This window comes from Equus caballus, chromosome 24 (genome assembly GCF_041296265.1).
Source record: "Equus caballus isolate H_3958 breed thoroughbred chromosome 24, TB-T2T, whole genome shotgun sequence".
Taxonomy (NCBI): Eukaryota; Metazoa; Chordata; class Mammalia; order Perissodactyla; family Equidae; genus Equus; species Equus caballus.
The window spans coordinates 49,783,370-49,803,600 of record NC_091707.1 but is presented as its reverse complement, the minus strand read 5'-3'; the positions used below and the strand labels follow the sequence as shown (position 1 = coordinate 49,803,600).

The 20,231-nt window shown below is 45.3% G+C and overlaps 2 protein-coding genes across 6 annotated transcripts in view; one reads left to right on the top strand and one right to left on the bottom strand.

Annotated features, from left to right (window-relative positions):
- The first annotated feature begins 1,167 nt into the window (after positions 1-1,167).
- SERPINA10 (serpin family A member 10) lies at positions 1,168-13,085 on the top strand. Of its 2 annotated transcripts, none has more exons than XM_014735764.3 (5): positions 1,168-1,608; positions 3,797-4,607; positions 5,854-6,127; positions 8,841-8,991; positions 10,706-13,085. In XM_014735764.3, exons 2-5 carry the CDS (start codon positions 3,848-3,850, stop codon positions 10,895-10,897), a joined length of 1,377 nt encoding a protein of 458 aa, XP_014591250.3. In that variant the 5' UTR covers positions 1,168-1,608; positions 3,797-3,847; the 3' UTR covers positions 10,898-13,085. The 2 variants fall into 2 exon arrangements, with proteins under 2 accessions (XP_014591250.3, XP_014591249.3); XM_014735763.3 differs by having other exon boundaries at positions 1,190-1,608; positions 3,801-4,607.
- PPP4R4 (protein phosphatase 4 regulatory subunit 4) overlaps positions 8,777-20,231 on the bottom strand; it is a 107,836-nt gene continuing 96,381 nt past the window's right edge. For 3 of the 4 annotated variants that reach the window (XM_023628327.2, XM_023628329.2, XM_023628330.2), the window contains 2 exons: positions 17,585-17,729; positions 12,879-14,687 (listed from right to left, as the gene is read on the bottom strand). In XM_023628327.2, the coding sequence (XP_023484095.1) occupies positions 14,663-14,687; positions 17,585-17,729 (170 nt within the window). In that variant the 3' untranslated portion in view covers positions 12,879-14,662. Of the gene's footprint in view, positions 9,024-11,170; positions 11,288-12,878; positions 14,688-17,584; positions 17,730-20,231 lie in introns of those variants that run through there. The other variant, XR_002803657.2, reaches the window with a different exon arrangement.

Below are 20,231 nucleotides of genomic sequence, written 5' to 3'. Positions count from 1 at the left end.
GGCTGGTGGTGATTCTGGTTGTAGCATCGAATGGCGGGCACAACGAAGGTGCAGGATGCGGAGGTTCTCTAACTGTGCCCACATCTGACTGCATCACTGTGTCTTCTAACTGGCTAGGGCATTTATATACTAAAAGAAACGTTATTTTCTTAGAATTTACTTTTATTTCCCCTCCATATTATAGTTAGAGCATGATTTCATTTTTTTTTAAATTTTGTGAGTAGCATTAGAATGTCAAAAATAACCAAAACAAAAATAACAAATGTTGGACAGGTTGTGGAGAAAAAGGAACCCTCATATGCTGCTAGTGGGAATGCAAACTGGTGCAGCCACTATGGAAAACAGTATGGAGATTTCTCAAAAAATTAAAAATAGAAATACCATATGACCCAGCCATCCCACTACTGGGTATCTATCCAAAGAACTTGAAATCAGCAATTCCAAAAGTCCCATGCACCCTTATGTTCATGGGAACATTATTTACAATAGCCAAGACATGGAAGCAACCTAAGTGCCCATAAACTTATGATTAGATAAAGAAGATATGGTATATATATATATACAATGGAATACTACTCAGCCAGAAAAAAGGATAAAACCATCCCATTCACAACAACATGGATGGACCTTGTGGGTATTATGTTAAGTGAAATAAGACAGATAGAGAAAGACAATCTCTGTTTGAATCCACTCATATGTCGAAGTTAAACATGTGGACAAAGAGAACAGATTAGTGGCTACCAGGGGAAAGAGAGGGTGGGGGGTGGGCACAAAGGGTGGAGTGGTGCACCTACAACACGACTGACAAACAACAACGTACAACTGAAATTTCACAAGGTTGTAAACTATCATAATCTCAATAAAAAGTTAAAAAAATTGTGGGTGGGTTATATTAATTGTAAATTTCAGTTGAGGGCTGTAAGGGGCATGTAACAAAATGTTTATATTATTAAAAAGAGAGTCTTATAGGTCTGAGAATTTTTGTGTTAAAGGGTCTCCTCCACCTGTCTTCGGGTACTGGAGGACTTGGTCTCATAAGTCCATCGACATCGTGAAGGAGTAAGTTGACCTTGAAACAGGCTTCGTGTCGCTGATAGCAATTCACCTGCCTGCCTCTCCCGCTGGACTGGAAGGTCCTCAGGGGGTGGCGGGGGGCAGGTCTTCATTATCTCTGTCCTGCTTGCCACGCGGTGCCCAGCCCAGGACTCAGGAGGCCCTGTGCCATCCACCGCTGCCTGACTTCCCCCCGACCCCGCCATCCCCCACCCCCCACCCCCACCCAGGTGCTCAGCGCCTGGAGCAGCTCCTCCCACAAGGAGCTGGATCTTACTAAGGCGACCCCTCGAGTCAGAGGCAGAAGCTCTCCTGGTGGGATTTCGGTCACATTCAGAGTTGGAGGAGCAGCTGGGAAATGTGGGAAGCCTCTCTCTCTGTCTGCTTTTCCAGAAATGCCACCATCTCCAAGCAGGATGTTAATCAGTAACAGCCCCACCGGGGAGCATACTTTGGAACAGCAAATATTTACTGCAGGCTTTCGGCTGCAAACCCCAACCTTCTGTCTTTGCTCTGAATGAAGGAACTTCCCAGGCACCAGGGGGCCACTCACTGGTAAGAAGCAGCGGATTAAAGGGAGACCTTCGTAGAAGCCAGCGAGGGATGGGGAGAGAGGTTCTCCTCGTCTGGAGTGGGTTCCAAGGGGAGAGGGTGGGTGTCTGGGCAGCGCCGTGCCCTCACTCCCCATCTGGATAGGGCAGGGTGGGGTGAAAGGCGGGTGATAGACACAGGGGCTTCCTCTGCAGGGAGAGGCTCCTAAGGCTTGAGATTTCATGCCCAGCACACTCACTGTGCAAGCCATACTCAAGTCCCTGGCTTTCTTCCCGGGGACCCTCCTGCCAGGTGGGCCAGCCGTCCCTCCCAGGGCCGGGGTGGGGGTGCTGCTCCGGGTACCTTCAGGTGGGAGAAGTGGCAGGTGAGCACTTGACTTCTTACCACTCAGGCTCCCTTTAGGATGACATATCATTGATGGCACCTAGTGCCCGAGGGGGTGCCCCCTGTGTATAATCTGTTCCATCAGTAGATGAACAGAGACCTTCGGGGATACACAGGGCTGTCCAGTAAGCAGCGTGCGGGGGCACCCGTGTATTCCTGGGCTGCACGCCATGCTGGAGGAAGAGCTGCAAGGTGACACTCAGCCATCAGAAGGGGTGACATTTTTGGTGTGCTGGGATCATTTCCTGATGACCGTCACAGAGAGAAGTGACTCTGAATTCGGGAGTATCCTGCCGTGGGATTAATTTTTTAACTTACAAAGTAGCGCTAAATACTGTACTATAATGAAGGCATGAAGTTGGGGTACGTTTGGTCCACTGCAGGACGTACTCACCCAGCATTTACAACCCTGAGTGGCCTGCTGAACGCAGGCTTGTCTTCAGAATTGGACAGGATGCCCGAAACACTGACACTTAGGAAACACAGCAGAGGTATTTCACTAAGTAAGATAGTGATGCGGGACAAGTGAGGCCCTGAATTCTAAGGTGCCACTTAGCATAAGCAAGGAGCAGTGTACTGAGTCCCAGGACAGGGTACATTTTGTACCAGGCGCGGATGAGGACACAGCCCCCTGCACCAGGTAGAAGAGGCCTGGAACTTGACCCTGTCACATCTTGCTCCAGGGGGCCCGGTTCAGAATGAGGGTCTCTGTTGATGGGAACTGCGTCTGCTCTGCTCCCCACTGTCCTATAAGAGGGTGAGGGTGCATTTCAGTGACCTGCCCAGCCAGCTTCTGGGATGCAGGTCAGGTGCCATCAGCTGAACCTCAGGAACTGACTGTGAGGCCAGGCGGCACAGCCCAGCCCGTGTTCATTCGGACGGAAAACGTGCAGCTGCTCAGGAGCCAGGGTCTGTGCCCTGGATGCGAGGTAGCCCCGGGAGGTGGTAGGGGCGGGGGCAGCTAGTGGGGAGGAGCCTGGAGTTGGGAGACCCACTCTGGGGCTGGAAGGCTGGCTCCACTAGGATAGGTAACCGGGGGCTGGTGAGAAGTAGGACACACTTCACAGGTCGCTGTGAGGATCAGATGAGATTGTCCAGGTGGAGCTGAGCCCAGGCCTCGGGCGGGATGAACTGGCTGGTCATCTGCTTCTATCTCGAGAACTCCAGGTGTACTGAAGGCAGGATGCCTGGAAGGAGCAACTGGGCCCAGGGCTGGGTGGGGAGCTGCACGAGAGGGGCCGCAGGGGAATTCCAGCACCATGTCAGGCCATCTGGGTACTGGCCCTTTTCCTTGCTCTGATTGCCACCTAGACCCCCTAAATGCCCAGCAAAACACATCCCCAGACCCAGGTCCCCCCAGCCCAGCATGGATGGGCTGCTGTACGGCCCAAGGATCAAGGGCAATGAATGAAGCAGATCAATACAAGGTCTGTGAAGTCTCCCGACTCCGGCCCCGCTCTGACCCACACCCGGTCAGGGCCGGTGCCCAGACCATGCCCTCTTTAATGCCCACTCCTTCTGGGAGGAAGTGGAAGAAGTTTGGGGGGACCAGGAGCTGCCCGAGGGCCTGGCAGGCGATGGGAACCAGAGGTTTGGCTCCGTGAATGAATCCCCCTCTTCCTTGGGTGAACAAATGCTGCCCCTTCTTGCTCCAGGTCTCCCTGAGGCAGCGCCCAGCTGCATGAGCCCAGAGATAAGACCCCAACTCCCACGGAAGGAAGGGGGGTTGCTGGTGGAATTGCACCACGACACAGGGAGGAGATGTTGTCCTAGGCATTAACGACAACCTCTGCCCTTTTCTCCCGAGGAAGTCTTGCTGCTGAACGGACGCGCCCCTGTGGCCTCCACGGCTGACCAAATGAAGCTGGCACTGAGCCTCCTGCTCCCCTGCCTCCTGGCCGAGGCGTGGCTGGTGCTCAGTTCAGCCCCTGGACGCCAGTCGCCAGAGGCCCAGGCAGGGCTGGAGACTCTGCAGACCCCCACTGCCCAGAACCACACCAGAGAGGGAGTGCGGGCTTCAGAGGAGGAGGAGGTGGTGGAGGCGGAAGTGGTGGAGGTGGAGGAGGAGAAGGTGCAAGAGGAGGAGGAGGGGGAGCCCCGGCTGAGGGCCAGCGGGCAGAAGCTCTCCGAGGAGATCTCCAACCTCGGGTTCAGCCTGCTGCGCAAGATCTCCATGAGGCACGACGGCAATGTGGTCTTCTCCCCGCTTGGCCTGTCCTCGGCCATGGCAGCCTTGATGCTGGGGCCCAAGGGGCAGACCAAGGCCCAGCTGGAGAGTGCGCTCCACCTGCGGGCGCTGAACCAGACCAGGCCCCCGCACCTGCCTGCCCTGTTTAAGCAGCTCAGAGCGAGCCTCTCCCGCAACCCCGAGCTCGGCCTCGCCCAGGGGAGCTTTGCTTTCATCCACAAGGATTTTGACGTCAAAGAGACCTTCCTCAATTTTTCCAGGCAGTATTTCGACATAGAGTGTGTGACTCTGAATTTTCGCAACGTCTCACAGGCCAGGGGGCTCATGAATCGTTACATTAACAAAGAGACTTGGGGGAAAATCCCCCAACTCTTTGTTGAGATCAATCCTGACACCAAATTAATTCTTGTGGATTACGTCTCGCTCAAAGGTACCATGATGACATTCTGCTCTCGCAAAGCCACGGGTGCTGCATCTGTCTCCTCCTTTCCTCTGACCAGTGTACGGTGATTGCTGAGTGATTTTCTATGAGTGTGTTTTCGGGTTTCACAAACAGGTTGAAACATGCACTGAACACGTAGGACGTTCTAGGCATGGTGCTAGATGACATTTCATTTGATGCCCCTACCCTGGTGACCCCACATGCTTGGTAGTCATTACAGTTTTCCAAGCACCCCCACACAGCTCCCCTCTGACATTCTGACACCATGACTTTTCTGGGTCATTTTAAAAAAAGGCACATTTTTTGAGAGATTTAGGGTTACATATTTGCTCCTTCATCTACTTTTGTGACCTGGGGCAAGTGACAAAGTGTCTTGTCCTCAGATTCTTAATAAGAAAATGGGGACACTCCCACCTACTCCACAGACCAGAAAGAGGCTTAGAGAGGTTAGCTTGATCAAGGTCACGTGACAAACGGCAGAGGCCAAACTCAAATGAGGGGCTCCTGACACCCTCATCCCAGGCTCTCTCCATCTGCCTCACTGGACTTGCGTGGCCACCGTTGTACTAGACAGGTGACACTAGAGGACTTGCAAAGTCCAGGAGGAGGACATGCTTCCAGTCAGCAGGCCACGCACCCAGGACAGAGGTCTGTGTGGAGCTCTGCCCCTGCATGCTGGTGGCCTCCTCTGGATCCTGTGGCTATTTGCCAGCAAGGGGCCCTGTCCCTCTGAACCACCCTAAGCAGGGGATGGGCAGGACCATCCTCACTTCTGCCACAGTGGACTGTTTGCACGTGATGTGCCCTAGACAGAGTGGCTGTCAGACAGTGAAGGGAGAGGCCCAAGGTCTTCTCTCAGCTGGAGCCGACACGGGGAGGGAGTGCAGAAGGAAGTGGGTCGCTAGAGCACCGAATGGAATCAGTGGATTTGTTTGGGTCCAGAATGATGGAGGAGCCAGGGATCCTAAGGCAACACCTCCTTGCTTTTGTGCATGATTCCAATAGGGCCTGCGGGCAGATCCGAGTTTACAGCTGGGAAAGAGGCCTGGGAAAGGCTGATCTTTGGGCGATTCATTTTGCCTGCCTGCGCTGTGGTCAGAACAAACCCGACAGGGGAATGCCTTTCCGAGTTGGGCAGGAAGGGGGACGGAGCCCTGGCGCTCTACTACTTTAGCAAGAATGATGCCTTCGAGAAGGGTGGCTTCCACAATGCGTTCTCTTCTCGCCCGTTTAGGGAAGTGGCTGGCCCCCTTTGACCCTGTCCTCACGGAGACAGACACTTTCCACCTGGACAAGTACAAGGCGGTTAAGGTGGCCATGATGTACAAGGTGGGCATGTTTGCCTCCACCTTTGACAGGAATTTCCGCTGCCATGTCCTCAAACTGCCCTACCGAGGAAACGCCTCCATGCTGGTGGTCCTCACGGAGAAAATAGGTGACCACCTCGCCCTGGAAGACTACCTGAGCACAGAGCTGGTGGGCACGTGGCTCAGAAACATGAAAACCAGGTACGGCTCTTCCCCTCGCCCTACCCGAGCTCAGCCTTCCCATCCTTAGGAACACTCACCACAATTTTGTGGTTCTAATGCCGGTCTCCCACATGAGAGGGCCAGGGCTGCACCCGCCCTGTTTTCCACTCTCTCCCGGCATCGATCACAGCGCCTGGCTCGTTCTTTCACTCAGCCAGCATTCAGTTACGTTCCCCCACGTGCCAGGCTGTGATAATGCACGATGCTTACATCGTGTAGGCTTCCATCATGGAGCTTACATCCTCGGGAGGGAGACAAACAAGTCTTAGTGCAGGGAAGGGACAGGAGCGCCAGCAGGATGCGGGTAGGTGCCAGGGAAGCCTTCGCTAGGAAGGGAGCGGTAAGCAAACATGGGAAGGAGGAGGGTGCCTGTGTGGCCATCTTGGGGGAGAGGAGAGTTACAGGCAGAAGTGTGGAAGTTCGGGATAGGTGTGCTTGCTGGGCTGGAGGAACAGCAAGGTGGCCAGTGAGGCTGCAGAGGGTGGAGATGAAGTCACAGAGGAACCAGCAGCCCGGTCATCCAGGACCGTGTGTTACAGGCCCCGGGAAACACTTGGGCTTTTCCTGAGGGACGATGGGAAGGCACTGAAGACAAGCAGAGGAGCAACATGGTCTGACCTGTGCTCTACAGGGCTACACAAGCCCCTGTGCTTGGAAAAGACACCAAGCGGACGAGAGGGGAAGAGAGACCAGTCAGGCGGTCACTGATGCAGATCAGGATGCTGGGCTCTGTGGTGGCAGTGAGCTGATGAGAAGCAGCTGGATCCTGGACCTACTAGGAAGCTAGAGGTGGCAGGCTTTGCTAGCGAACTGGACATGGGTGAGACAGAGAAAGAGGGGAGTCAAAGATGATTGCAAAATTTTGGGCCTTAGCAACCGAAAGATGGACTTGTCATTTACTGAAATGGGGAGACTATGGGAGGGACAGGTCTGTGGCTAAGTGAAAAAGTTCAGTCTGAAACATTTGGATCAGAAATACCTATTTATACATACAGGTGGAGATGTCAGGAAGGCAGTGGGATCTGGAGGTGAGGTCCAGGCTGTAGATACAAATTTAGGAGAGTCATCAGCATAGAGATAGGCAGCCTCGGTGGTCTTGTGGTTAAGATCCGGCGCTGCCATGGCCACAGCCTGGGTTCGTTTCCCAGTCAGGAACCACACCACTCGTCTGTCAGCCGTCACACTGTGGTGGCTGCATGTTGCTGTGATGCTGAAAGCCGTGCACTGGGACTTCAAATACCAGCAGGATCACCCATGGTGGACAGGTTTCAGTGGAGCCTCCAGATAGACTAGGAAGAAGGACCTGGCCACCCACTTTCAAAAATATTGGCCATGAAAAGCCTGTGAATAGCAGTGGAGAGCTGCCTGATATAGCGCTGGAAGGTGAGAGGACGGCACCAAAAGAGAGGCAAGACTCCACTCTGCTATACACAGGGTCGCTAGGAGTCAGAACCCACTTGACAGCACTAACAACAACATATAAATGGAACTGAGAACCATGAGACTGGATGAGATGACCCGGGGCGGGGGGCGGGGGGAGCTGTGCGTAGAGAGGAGTCGGAAGCACAGAGCAGGCCCTCAAATGTTTGTCGACTAAATTAATCCACCTCCTGGGGTACAAGGAAGTCAGCAGCAAGAAGAGTCCCACGGCTCCGCCTTCTGAATCCTGTCACCCCAGAAGGTGGCGCAGACACAGTCCAGCTAAGAGTCCCCAATGTTAGCTTTATCTTCATTACTCTTTGTTTTTTCTTCAAATCCTTAGGGCCTAGAAAAAGGACCTCAAACATAATAAGCCCTCAACAAATGTTTGACTGGATCAATACACTTATAAATCAATCTTCAAGACATGTCATATGCTCAGTTATATTCCAGTCTGACAGCCTGGCCCAACTCCGTGCAAGAGAGAGAACGAAGGGGGATAACGTCCCCAAAAGGAAATTAATATGCATGAAGCCCCTACTGTACACCAGACATTGTTCTGGATATTTATGTATTATTTCATTTAATCCTCTGAACAACCCTGTGAAATTGGTATTGATTGGCATTTTTGGGTATACTTCACCAATTAAGAAATTAGGATGTCTTTAAGACTAATTTAGTATCAATTAGTACTTTTCATCCTTTTTATGTTTGAACCACAGAATTCATCTTTCCAAACGAAGTATTTTCATAGAACTCCAATACATACAAAATTGATAATATCAGAGTTTCTCAGGCTAAAGATAGGTAGGGGTTGGAAATTTCCTTCACTCCCCTCCCCCTGTCCATCCCCAGACTCCTAAGCTTCTTCTGGAACCTGGGGGTCTGCAGAATGCAGGGAATGAAAAAAGCCACCATCCAGGAGTCTGCAGCATCGCTGGACACAGCTATTTGGCTGGTTTGGGTTGTTTTTAAAACATAGGGAAATGGATGCAAAGTACGGCATTCTTTGCTCAAGAGAATGGGAGTCATTGGCCAGGAAACTAAACTGGTTCAGTGAGGCTGAAGTGAGACACATTTCATAAGCCAGAACTCTTTTCTCCGAGCTGGACCATTACAGAAGAAGGGAACGAGCCACACACACCGTCACCTAGGGAGACGCGTTAATGGAAGTAATCTTGGAGGAAGGAAAAAAAAGAAACTGTGATCTTTTTAGTGTTCAGAATCTATGGCTTTTATCTACATTTCACTATTATATGTACTTGTACCACAGAAAAACGGAAGTTTTCTTTCCAAAGTTCAAGTTAGATCAGAAATACGAGATGCACGAGCTGCTTAAGCAGATGGGGATCAGAAGGGTCTTCTCACCCGGGGCTGACCTGAGCGAGCTCTCGGCGGTTGCAAGCAATCTCCAAGTGTCCAAGGTGAGCCAAGGTCTTCCACGCGGGCCCAAACCCTAAGGATGAAACGTGACCCAACCAACACATAGTTTTGCAAACCATTCAACGTTGATAAAATAATAAGTTGCAGTAGAAAATTAGGTTTAAAATCCAAAAGACTTGCAATAGCACCCAACTTGCATGTTTTAAGAATTCTGAGCCACTTTATTAAAACATTTGTTCAACTAATTTAATTTCTCTTATGTAGAGCTTTCCCTTTTCTTTCCCAAGGCTCTCCCGAAATGGAATTGGTTCACAAAGTCATTTAAAATTCATGAAATTACATGACTTTCCAAATGAAAGGAACCCCGAGGTCATCTGGCCCAACTTCCCACCCCTCGTGGAAATCTCCTCTATAACATCCCTACAAAACAGCTCTCTAGTCTTTTGTTTTCAAGTGACAGGGAACTCACCACTTCTTTGAAAAGCAACCCAATCCACAAATGGCTAAAACTGTTTTTGTTTTATACAAACACACACACATACACACACCCCTGTAACTCCTCCCTCACTCACTCATAACTCTCTGGTCCTAGTTCTGCCTCTAAAGCTACTGAGAGCGAAGTTAGTCCCCTTCCATACGGAACACCTTTGGCTAACCCATTTCTCAGTGGAAGTGCTGCTGGTTTGGGGAGAAGCAATCATCTGTTGTCACAGCTGTCCTGTGCTGCAGGGAACTGGTTAGCATTCCCACCTGTGTTCACTAACGCCAGCAGCCAACCCCCAGTCATATTACAACCAAGAAAACACTCCAACATTTCCACTACATTCCCTACATCTCACTACATCCTTTCTTAGCTGTGGAGTTTGGTTATTATTTTCCCAAACAATTGTATTTTCCAATTCCAAGAGAGATTAAAGATGGCCTCCACTGAGGTGGGACTGGGTAGGGTAACCCTGGCCCACAACCAGGCCTCAGCATCTCAGGGAAGGGAAGACAGATAAACACGAGAACGCCGCAGACCAGCACCTGAAAAGCTCTCTGCTGTGCACACATTAAAAAATGCTGCTGTTTTACAGTTTAAATCGTGAACCATGAAATACATTCTCCCTCTGTTTACCACGGGCAGTAAATTTTCACCCCAGGAAATTAGAGAATTTCCAGGGGTTATGACACTGGTGCTTTCATTTTCTCCTCTTATAATATTTATATAGTTACATCACTCACCCCACATGGGGTTCCTGGACAGAAGGGCCTCCCAAACATGACAAGCGACCTGAGTACAGGCAACCAGAGTTCAGGGACCCCGGCTTGCCCTGGGGACTGCCTCAGAGCAGTGACAGGTGCCAGGAAGCTGGTACAGAAGACTAACCATGCCCCTGCCCCCACCTTGCCTGCTAGAAGGAAGGTAAAAGGATCCAGGGGTTCTAGGCAGCTTGAAAATCTTCTGGGAGGAGCACCAGCTCAGCACAGGAATCAGGAGCACAAAGTACCTGCTCAATAAGTATTTGCTGATTTGATGCACCTGTGCATAAATTGGCCAGCCAGAGTCCCTGGGTCCACGCCCAGAATGCATTGCACATCTGGGTGCCTGGGGTCTCCTGGTATTGTTTTGGACTTCCGGGCAGTCCCTATCAGCACAGATGAGCCCTGGACAGCCAAACCCCAGGATCAGACAAAAAAATGTCAAGGGGCCCCAAATAATTCCCTCCTCTCCACCGCCACACCAATGGTCTCCCACGTTGTTTCCTTTTCTAGGTTTTACAAAGAGCAATAATTGAGGTTGATGAAAAAGGCACTGAGGCTGCGGCAGGAACCCTGACAGAAATCACTGCTTATTCCATGCCTCCCATCATCAAAGTGGACCGGCCATTTCATTTCATCATCTATGAAGAAACCTCTGGAACGCTTTTATTTCTGGGCAGGGTAGTGAACCCAACTCTCCTATGATTTATGGCACGTGTTAAATACTTTGTGCGATAGCAGATGAAGAGTCTGAGGCATTTGAACCCACACAGAATACTGGCACTGGGTGGCAGAAGAAGAGAGTGTCCCCTTGTCCTCTGCCAGTTTGAGTCTTTCTTAGATACATCTGAGTATTCAAACTTATTTTAGGGAGATGTTTATACACTCTGTCTGGTATATTAAGCCTGTTTCTAAGAGTCTTTCTTACTGACTCAAGACCAGCTTGGTAGAGTATCTTTATCTTTCTCTGTTACTCACGTTTCTGGACTTAAAAACACATTAGGTCAGAAGACTATTTGAAGATGAAGCCTTTGGGAGGAAGACATGTATACATTCTCCACGAGCCATGTGCTTCACTCTCTTTACTTCCCTCTGCTGCAAAATAAGTGTTTTATTTTAATCTATTAGAGAATCATTTCCTGCTGGCTAAAATTAGAAGAAAAGAGCTACAGTCAGTCCTGATCACAGCAGCTGCCTCCACCCAGCCCCGTCTACTCCATGGTGCGTCAGGTCATTCGGCAGAGGCGTCAGTGAGCCACAGATCATCTACTTCAACACCCTCATTTTACAAAGGGAAGAAATGGGGAACCAGAGACAGGGCCACATTATGATTTTCATGGGTCCTAGGCACTTTTTCCTTAGTAGGCTCCTGCCTCCATTAAAAAATATATATATGTATGTTAAGAATTATATTTTATGACTGCAGTGGTTTAATGATGAATATATTCCAGATAATATTTTCCTTTAGACCAATGCAGTCAAAGTATATAACTTGCTTATTGCAAGAAGTAAAACATCTTAATGGGCCCCTAACAGTATTGTGGACCTTATGCGCTGTGCCTACTGCACTAACGGATGACTCATACAGTACGTCTCAGGGAAGGAAAACACTCGCCCAAGGTACCCAGGGTGACGCGGGCGGCGTCAGAGACCCGGTCTCCTGACTCCAGTGCCCCAGCCCCTTTCACTCTTCCTTCTTCCTACCTGAGAGTGACTTGTTAGTGTTCAACTAGTCAGGTTTGTTTGTGGAAAAATAGTAGAAAGGAAAATAAAAGAGGGTTCAAATTACTCACTTTTAAGAAATGAAATCTAGAAAAGAAAGTCTAAGAGAATAAATACCTTCTGGAATAAATATGGGCCCACCCAGGTTGGGTTCATTATTACTGAAGGATTCGTATAACATGCAGATCAAACCTCCCCTCCTCTCTCCACATGCACTGCCAAACAGTAACAGCAGAGTAACTGTATCTAACACGTTACTCTTTAAGGCAGAAAATGGCCCTATTCTCTACTCAAAAATTTTTTTTAACATTCCCCCACATATGCTTAAAGAAGCTCCTAAGACACTAGGCTTCAGATTTTCCAACTTATACATGCCTGATAAAAAAATGCAGACCAATGAAAAATGTAACCAATCTTATAAAAAAAGTTCAAGGTTTCAAGAGAGGGGTAAAAATCCGCATAGCGTAACAAGGCTTCATGATACTTAAGGTTTAGAAACTTCCACACACACACACGTGCGTGTGCACGCGCTATCTGTAAAATCCTTTTTTTAGCCTTATCTCCATTTCTGCCAGTAAAACTGAGTTCTACGAGGAGTCAGTTTTTTTGCTCGTTATGCTTACTACTGAAATTCTAGAACCTATCCTTAAAAATCAAGTTGCCATAATTAATAAAAAGATGAAGGAGATGTCTCAATCTCGCTGCAGCTACAGACGGACACAGGTCTGTCTGTCATACAACTGGTTTAAAGGGTCTATTTGATAAGTTGTTAAGCTGAGAACTTTTACAAGAATATCAGTCTTGTTTATGGTATAAATCAACATATGTACGGCTATTCATAACTGTCACCAATTTGTTTTTTACTCTGTTTTTATATATATGTCCTTGGAAGTATAATTTTAACAAATCATATCAACTTTAGAAATTATCATGTTCTGTGGAAAAAGAAGAAAACTTGCAAAAGTAATTTTAACTGTTTTAATTGATAATTCAGTGAGTAGGAATAAGACTACAGCTGATTTCTGTATATTCCTGAACTTTATAAGTAGTAGCAACTTCTCTCTGTCAATCGCTTTGCTGTTCTCCTGCACGCATGATGAAAAACAGAAGCTCCTAACTCCGCTAAATTTATTATTAAACAAATAAACTGAAATTCTCCATTTTGTTTAAAGCAACAGAGTCATTGCTGACTATGAATAAAAGTGTTGGGGAAACTGATGCCACTTGATGTCCCATTAAGCACCACAGACACCCTCCTACATCATCATGTGTTCACATCCACGCTAGTGATGTTCGTGGGTGACGTCACTAAAATAGTTAAATGAAATCCACAAAGAATGGACTAAATTCATTTAGCCAGTACTGCCAAGTTTCTCATACCTGCCCAATTTTTAACTACTGACAAATTGAGTAGTGGAACAATTCCATATGTCCTTAATTTGTCTGATTGTCCTTAAATGAAAGATATTAAGAATCACTAAAAATAGCCAAAAAGAGGCCATCAGAAGGAAAAGGGGAAACCAACGGCATGGAAAAGTCTCCTGCTGAGTGCTCTCCCCTGGGTAATACACACTGACATCAGTGTGCTTCTTACTCATTACTTAAAAATGAAGCGCCTCACTCTTTAATTACAGAATAAAAACTGCAGGAAGGTATTTAAAGCTTTTTTCACAAACACAGGTATCTCATTAACCTATGTTTTATTTTGAGTAAACTCACTATTCATTATTTCACATTATAAAAAGTAACCACACACTCATATGCATTCACAAATTAGATCATCTTTATCATACCTCAATATATTTTTAAAAAACAAGTATTTTCCTAATATCAATATAGTTATATGCTGATTGCATTGTGAAATACAGAAGCTGACAATAGCTTCATACAGTATATCTCAAGAACTGACATTTTAAAATTAAGAACTGTATATTCCACAGGCAAATTTTGATGGAAATATTAGCATTAGTACAAATAAATGCTGTTGACATAGCTTAAGCATGATAGCTTGGAATAACAGCTGATTCTAACTAGATTCATCATTTTAAATTAAGTGAGGACAGGTACAATCTAAAATGTAAACAAAGTATTTATAAAATAAATTCTTCTAGGAAATAAAGGAAATCATCAATCTATTATTTTGAAGGTAGTTGTAGCTAAAAGTTATCAGACATCTTTGTAGAATTCTCGCTGCCAGATTTAAATTTCGGGATGTCCCTGTACAACACGTGCTCGCCACAATCACAGGACTGATAAAATGGCGGGCGGCTGTTGGTACCCTTCTCCGTGTGACTCCAGTTGGTTGGAAATTCGTGAGAAAACGCAGTTTGTCTGAGGCCCCAGACCCCCTCCAAGTGATTATCTAGCTAAAGCAATTTCAGTTTATTTGGACTTTCATATAATTTTTAAATGCTAAAACTCTAGAACAATTAAATAGATGGTTTCCTGCACAAATAAATGCTGACTTGCCTCTTTTGCAGCAGTAGTTAAAAGCACATACCTAAAGCTGTTTTTCGTTACACTTCACTATAATGCTGGAATTCTGTTACCACATTATTCTTCAAGAAATATATACCATACCTCCTAGGGAAGCTAATTTCAAACACGGTAACTGTAACATCAGCTGCCATCAGGTCTCTCTTTTCCATTCCTTTAAAAAAAAAAAGCCCCGCCATCACTCCAGCCTCTGTCCATCCATCGCATTATCTCCTGTTGTCTTCGTTTTGCCTCCTTCATCAAGCAGACGATTTAAGGATTGGATTTTCTAGATTTTCTTTGTCAAGCAAGAAGGAGGGAAGGGAGGGCCCAGGTGAGGAGAGAAAAAGAAAGAAAGAGAGAAAAAAAAGAAAACAAAACACGAAAAACTTTATCCACATAACGCCTTCAAAGTAAAGAAATAAACAGAATCTACTTTGAATAAACCTACTATAGGGGAATTCTGATTAAGTCAAAAAATGAATTACGCATTAAAGATTACTTGGAATTACCTTTATTACCAAATCCTATGTGCATCTAACAGAGCATTAAATTCAATTTATACATCTTTTCCTAAATTTTTTTGTAAAACCATAACGGAAATTAACACAGGCTTACATATATCAATTGTTTGGCCTTAAAAGACATAAAATATGATGCATTCCTGTACTTCCTAAATACCAGATGTGTCATCTCTATGACATGGAAAAGTTGGAGAATGTATTGCATAGAATTTTTTCAGAAACAAAAACTGAGATAATTAATACTTCCTGAAATCACTTCAAATAACAGAGAACAGAGGCAGAACAGGGTAGTGGTCTATGGAGAGTGTGGAGCTGTGCCTTCTGCCCTGATTCCAGCAGCAGCTAAGTAGCCGTGTACAGTGCGGTTCAGCACCCTGGGCCTCATTGTGCCCATCTGCAAATTGACAGGGTTGATGCCTGGTTCATCCTCTAAGGTGCCTTCCACTTCTGGCACCCTGAGATCCTTCCTCTCTGTCCCCCTAGAGCCTCTTCCTGTCAAAATACTGCCCTGGGATTCTTGTATTGAAGAACATAATTAATAACATCAGAATGTAATTCATTCTCTTCTCAACTTACTTTTCTAAAAGGAGATATTTTCACTTGGATATGGCATGACACTGAATTGTGGATAACACTTCATAGAAACAAGACTACTGCAGACCCCGGTCCCCTATTCCGGCTATATGGCAGTGTGCGTTCATGAGAAAGTCCCAGCTGGAACCACACCGTGTGGAAACCGTTACAGCCTTGAGTACTCAGTCACATGCGAAAGCAGCAGCTGTGACACCAATACTCCTTCTCCTTCAGGACAGTCAGAAAAGAAGAAACACACTTGATGTGATTTGTTAGCAGAGCGTTTGTTTCTAGTTTCATTTTTTTTTAATCATCAGTTATATACATACAATAAGTAAGAGAAAATATACTAAGAGAAAATTCAGTCTATAAAAAGGAAAAACATGAAGAACAGATAAAGATAGTAATCTGAAATAAAGGAGAGCTGGTATAAATACATTAGGTTTCAATGGTCTTTACTTAAAAAATTGCCTAGGAGCCAGCCCTGTGGCCTAGTGGTTAAGTTCAGTGCACTCTGCTTTGGCGGCCCGGGTTCAGCTCCTGGACACAGACCTACACCACTCACTGGCAGCCATGCTGTGGTGGTGACCCACATGCAAAACAGAGGAAGACTGGCACAGACGTTAGCTCAGGGTGAATCTTCCTCAGCAAAATAACAGCCTATGACACTTAGAAAAGTAAGTTGAGAAGAGAATGAATTACATTCTGATGTTATTAATTATGTTCTTCAATACAAGAATCCCAGGGCAGTATTTTGACAGGAAGAGGCTCTAGGGGGACAGAGAGGAAGGATCTCAGGGTGCCAGAAGTGGAAGGCACCTTAGAGGATGAACCAGGCATCAACCCTGTCAATTTGCAGATGGGCACAATGAGGCCCAGGGTGCTGAACCGCACTGTACACGGCTACTTAGCTGCTGCTGGAATCAGGGCAGAAGGCACAGCTCCACACTCTCCATAGACCACTACCCTGTTCTGCCTCTGTTCTCATCACTTTTCAATGCACCTTACATAGTATAATCATCAGAGCAATAACTGTAGGGGCAAAGAGCATTCTCTGTAAATAAAAGTACCCTCTGTGTTAATCCTACTAATCTGTAATAGCAATATCACCTCTTCTATCTACGATTAGTTTTTTTACAGTCCTACTCTTCCCTTGAGCTCCATTCAACAAATTTATTTGTAATTTTCAAATGAATTTTGAATACATCTATATATGTATATACCAATAGCCAATTAAAATTTAGAATAAATTACAATATAGTTCAGTTCCTAAAAGAGGACTCCGGTGTGGAGTTTCTGCGAAAAGATTTTCTCCTAAAAAAGATTTTATTAGAAAATATTCATGAATTAAGTGAAATACATTTAAAAGAAAATCTGAATCCCGTTTAAATTCTGTTCTGATCAGAAGGTTCCAGCGTCCCGGATAAAAGAGTAATAAGCCTGTAACTACAGTTTGAGCGTCGTCCTGGCTGAATCACTTCTACCTTGATTTGAGCTCTCATCACGGTGATTTTTATGGCACCACCCTCTTAGATGTTTAAACTAAAAGAAACAAAGATTTAGCAATTCAAACAAGATACAAATAGTGCATAAAAAGGACCCCCAGTGGGAAGGAGAGGCCCTTTATAAGCTCAACTTTAAGAACAAGCATAGTCTGCAGAAATCTCCAGCTCTGGATTATACGCCACAGTAATATTTAAGTGGCATCAGCTGTACCCATCCTTCTGCGCACTGGGCAATTAAATACTGTCTACTTAAGCTAGTTGTTTAAAAGGATGCAATTACAGCCAGCGCCTTCTCAGAGATAAACTCCCTGAATGCAAAGATTTCACAGAAAACTAAATAGATCTCGGATATTACTGGGAGCCATTTAAAGTTTCTTGTTGATTCCCTAAGGTTATAATGTTTTTGCCACATACAAATTGTCTCATGTAAAGTATCTAACATCACACAGGCACATGTGGTAATAATCCCTTTTAATTTACATTTCCTCCTTACAGACAAGTTCTGTTCTTTGGGAAGTATTTACGTGGGAAGGAACGTGCACAGAGAAAAGACTAGGACAGTCGACCTAGCAGCATGTCACTGGGTTACTTACAAGGTAGCCTTCCGTGGTTGTGCATCTTTGCCACTGCTCTTCGCATCAGCGGAGTTACCTGTCCCTCGGGAGGTGCTCGGGAGGGGAGTATTAGGAGAAAAGGAAGCTGGCACACTGTTGGCATTACGAGTCCGGAACGAGTTATCTGAAAGTCACACAAATAGAGTCAGACATGCTGAATATACAAAGAAAGATGTTAACCTAAGAGAAGAAAGGTCAATGACAGCTGACTACTTCTTCTTTTCGAATCAATTTTATTAAGGGTATAATTTATATACAATAAACTGCACAAGTTTAAGGTTTTAACATAGGTATCCACCTGTGAAGCCATCCCCTGTGGTGGAGCAAGCATGAACAGCGCATCACTGCCAAACGCTTCCTCCTGCCCCCATGTAATCCCCTCCTCCACTCTGGCAACCACTCATCTGCCTCCTGCAAACTGATGAGTTTGCATTTTCTAGAATTTATATAAATGGAATCATACAGCATATAACATTTTTTGTCTGGCTTCATTCATTCAGCATAACTGTGCTGAGATTCATCCACGCTGTCATATCTATCAGTACTTCATTCCTTTTTCTTGCTGACTGGTGTTCCATTGTACGGATATGCCAAAATTTGTTTATCCATCTCCTGTTGACAGACATTTGGATTTTTTCCAGTTTTTGACTACTACTATAAAGCTGCTGTGAACAATCGTATACAAGTCTGTGTGTGGATATATGTTTTAATTTCTCTTCAGTAAAAGCCTAGGAGTGGAACTGCTGGATTGCATAGTAAGTATATTATTTAACTGTCTGAGAAACTGCTAAATTGTTGTCCAAAGTGTTGTACCATTTTGCATTTCCACCAGCAACGTATGAGGGTTCTGGAGAGCTGTTTCACAACCTCACACACACTTGATACTGTAAGCTTTTAAAATTTTAGACATTCTAGTAGGTTTGAAGTGGTATTTCCTTCTGTTTCTTTTCTTTGTTGCTTTTAATTTGCATTTCTCTAATGATTACAGATGTGAAGTATCTTTTCATGTACTTACTTGTATATCTTCTTCTGTGAAGTACATTTTCAAATCTTTTTCCCATTTTAAAACTAGTTATATAATTAGTTTTAATGGCCAGCCCTGGTGATCTAGTGGTTAATGCTCTCACCACCATAGGCTGAGTTCGCTTCCCAGTCAGGGAACCACACTGTCCATCTGTCAGTTGTCACACTGTGGCCAGTTGCTGGGATGCTGAAAGCTACACCACTGGGATTAAAAATACCAGCAGGGTCCCCCATGGTGGACAGGTTTCAGTGGAGCTTCCAGACTAGACAGACGGACCTGGCCCCCTACTTCTGAAAAAGTTGGCCATGAAAAGTCTGTGAATAGCAGCGGAGCATTGTCTGATACAGTGCCAGAAGGGGAGAGGATGGCGCAGAGAGACCCAGCAGGATTCCGCTCTGCTGTACAGAGGGTCACCAGGAGTCGGGATCAACTTGACGGCACTAACAACAAAACTAGTTTAAAGATTTCTTTGTACATTCTGTATACAAGTCCGTTGTCAGGTATGTGTAATAAGAATATTTTCTCCCAATCTGTGTCCTGCCTCTTATTTTTTCAGTGCTCTACATCAAAGTGCAAAAATTTTAAATCTTGATCATGTCCAATATATTAATTTTTTATGGTTCGGAAAAATCTTTACTCCAAAATCACAAAGACTTCCTTCTATATTTTCATGAGATATGTCACAGTTTTAGCTTTTATGCTTAAGTTTACAATACATTTTGAGTTAATTTTGTTTACAGTATGAGATAAGAACTGAGGTTCGGTTTTTCGAGGTTTTTAATACGGATATCCAATTGTTCCAGCATCATTTTTTAAAAATGCTATCCCGTCATCAGTGATTTATCTTGGAGCCTTTGTTGAAACTCAGCTGACTATACACGTCACTGTAAGCCACATGCTCTTGATTACGGAGCTTGACAGGAAGTACTGAAATCAGGTAGTTTAAGTTCTCCACATTTGTTTTTCTTTTTCAAAACGGTTTTGACTATACTCAGTTCTGTACATTTTACTATAGATTTTAGAAACAGCCTATAAATTTCTACAAAAAGACTGCTAGAATTTTGACCAGGATTTCATTAAATCTCTGGATCAATTTAAAAAGAATTGACATCATAATATTAAATTTTCCAATCCAAAAAAATGGTATATCTCTCCATTCATCTAGATCTTTTTTAATTTCATCCAGCAATGTTTTGAATTTTTTAGTGTACATATAGCACACATTTTGCTAAATTTATCCATGAGCACTTAATGCTTTTGAAGTTATTGTAAATGTTACTTTTTAAAATACTTTATTTTTTTAAACACTCCAGGTTTACAGAAAAATTGAGAAGACAGTACAAAGAATTTCCATCTACCCCCCCACCCAGTTTCCCCTGTTATCAACACCAGACATTAGTGCACTACACTTGTTACTGTTACAATCAGTGAGCCAATGGTGCCACATCATTATTAACTGAAATTCACAATGCTCAGATGTCTCTAGTCTTTCCCTAAATGTCTGTCTCTGTCTCAGGCTCCCATTCGGCATACCACACGACATTTCCTTGTCAGGTCTCCTTCTTCTCCTTACACTCCTTGGCTGTGACAGTTTCTTAGCCT

Excerpts from the sequence above, each read along its gene's own strand:
- SERPINA10 (XM_014735764.3), top strand. The coding sequence starts at position 3,848 with ATGAAGCTGGCACTGAGCCTCCTGCTCCCCTGCCTCCTGGCCGAGGCG. Across the intron at positions 6,128-8,840 it reads CTCAGAAACATGAAAACCAG|AAAAACGGAAGTTTTCTTTC; the intron begins GTACGGCTCTTC and ends CTTGTACCACAG. Across the intron at positions 8,992-10,705 it reads GCAATCTCCAAGTGTCCAAG|GTTTTACAAAGAGCAATAAT; the intron begins GTGAGCCAAGGT and ends TTCCTTTTCTAG.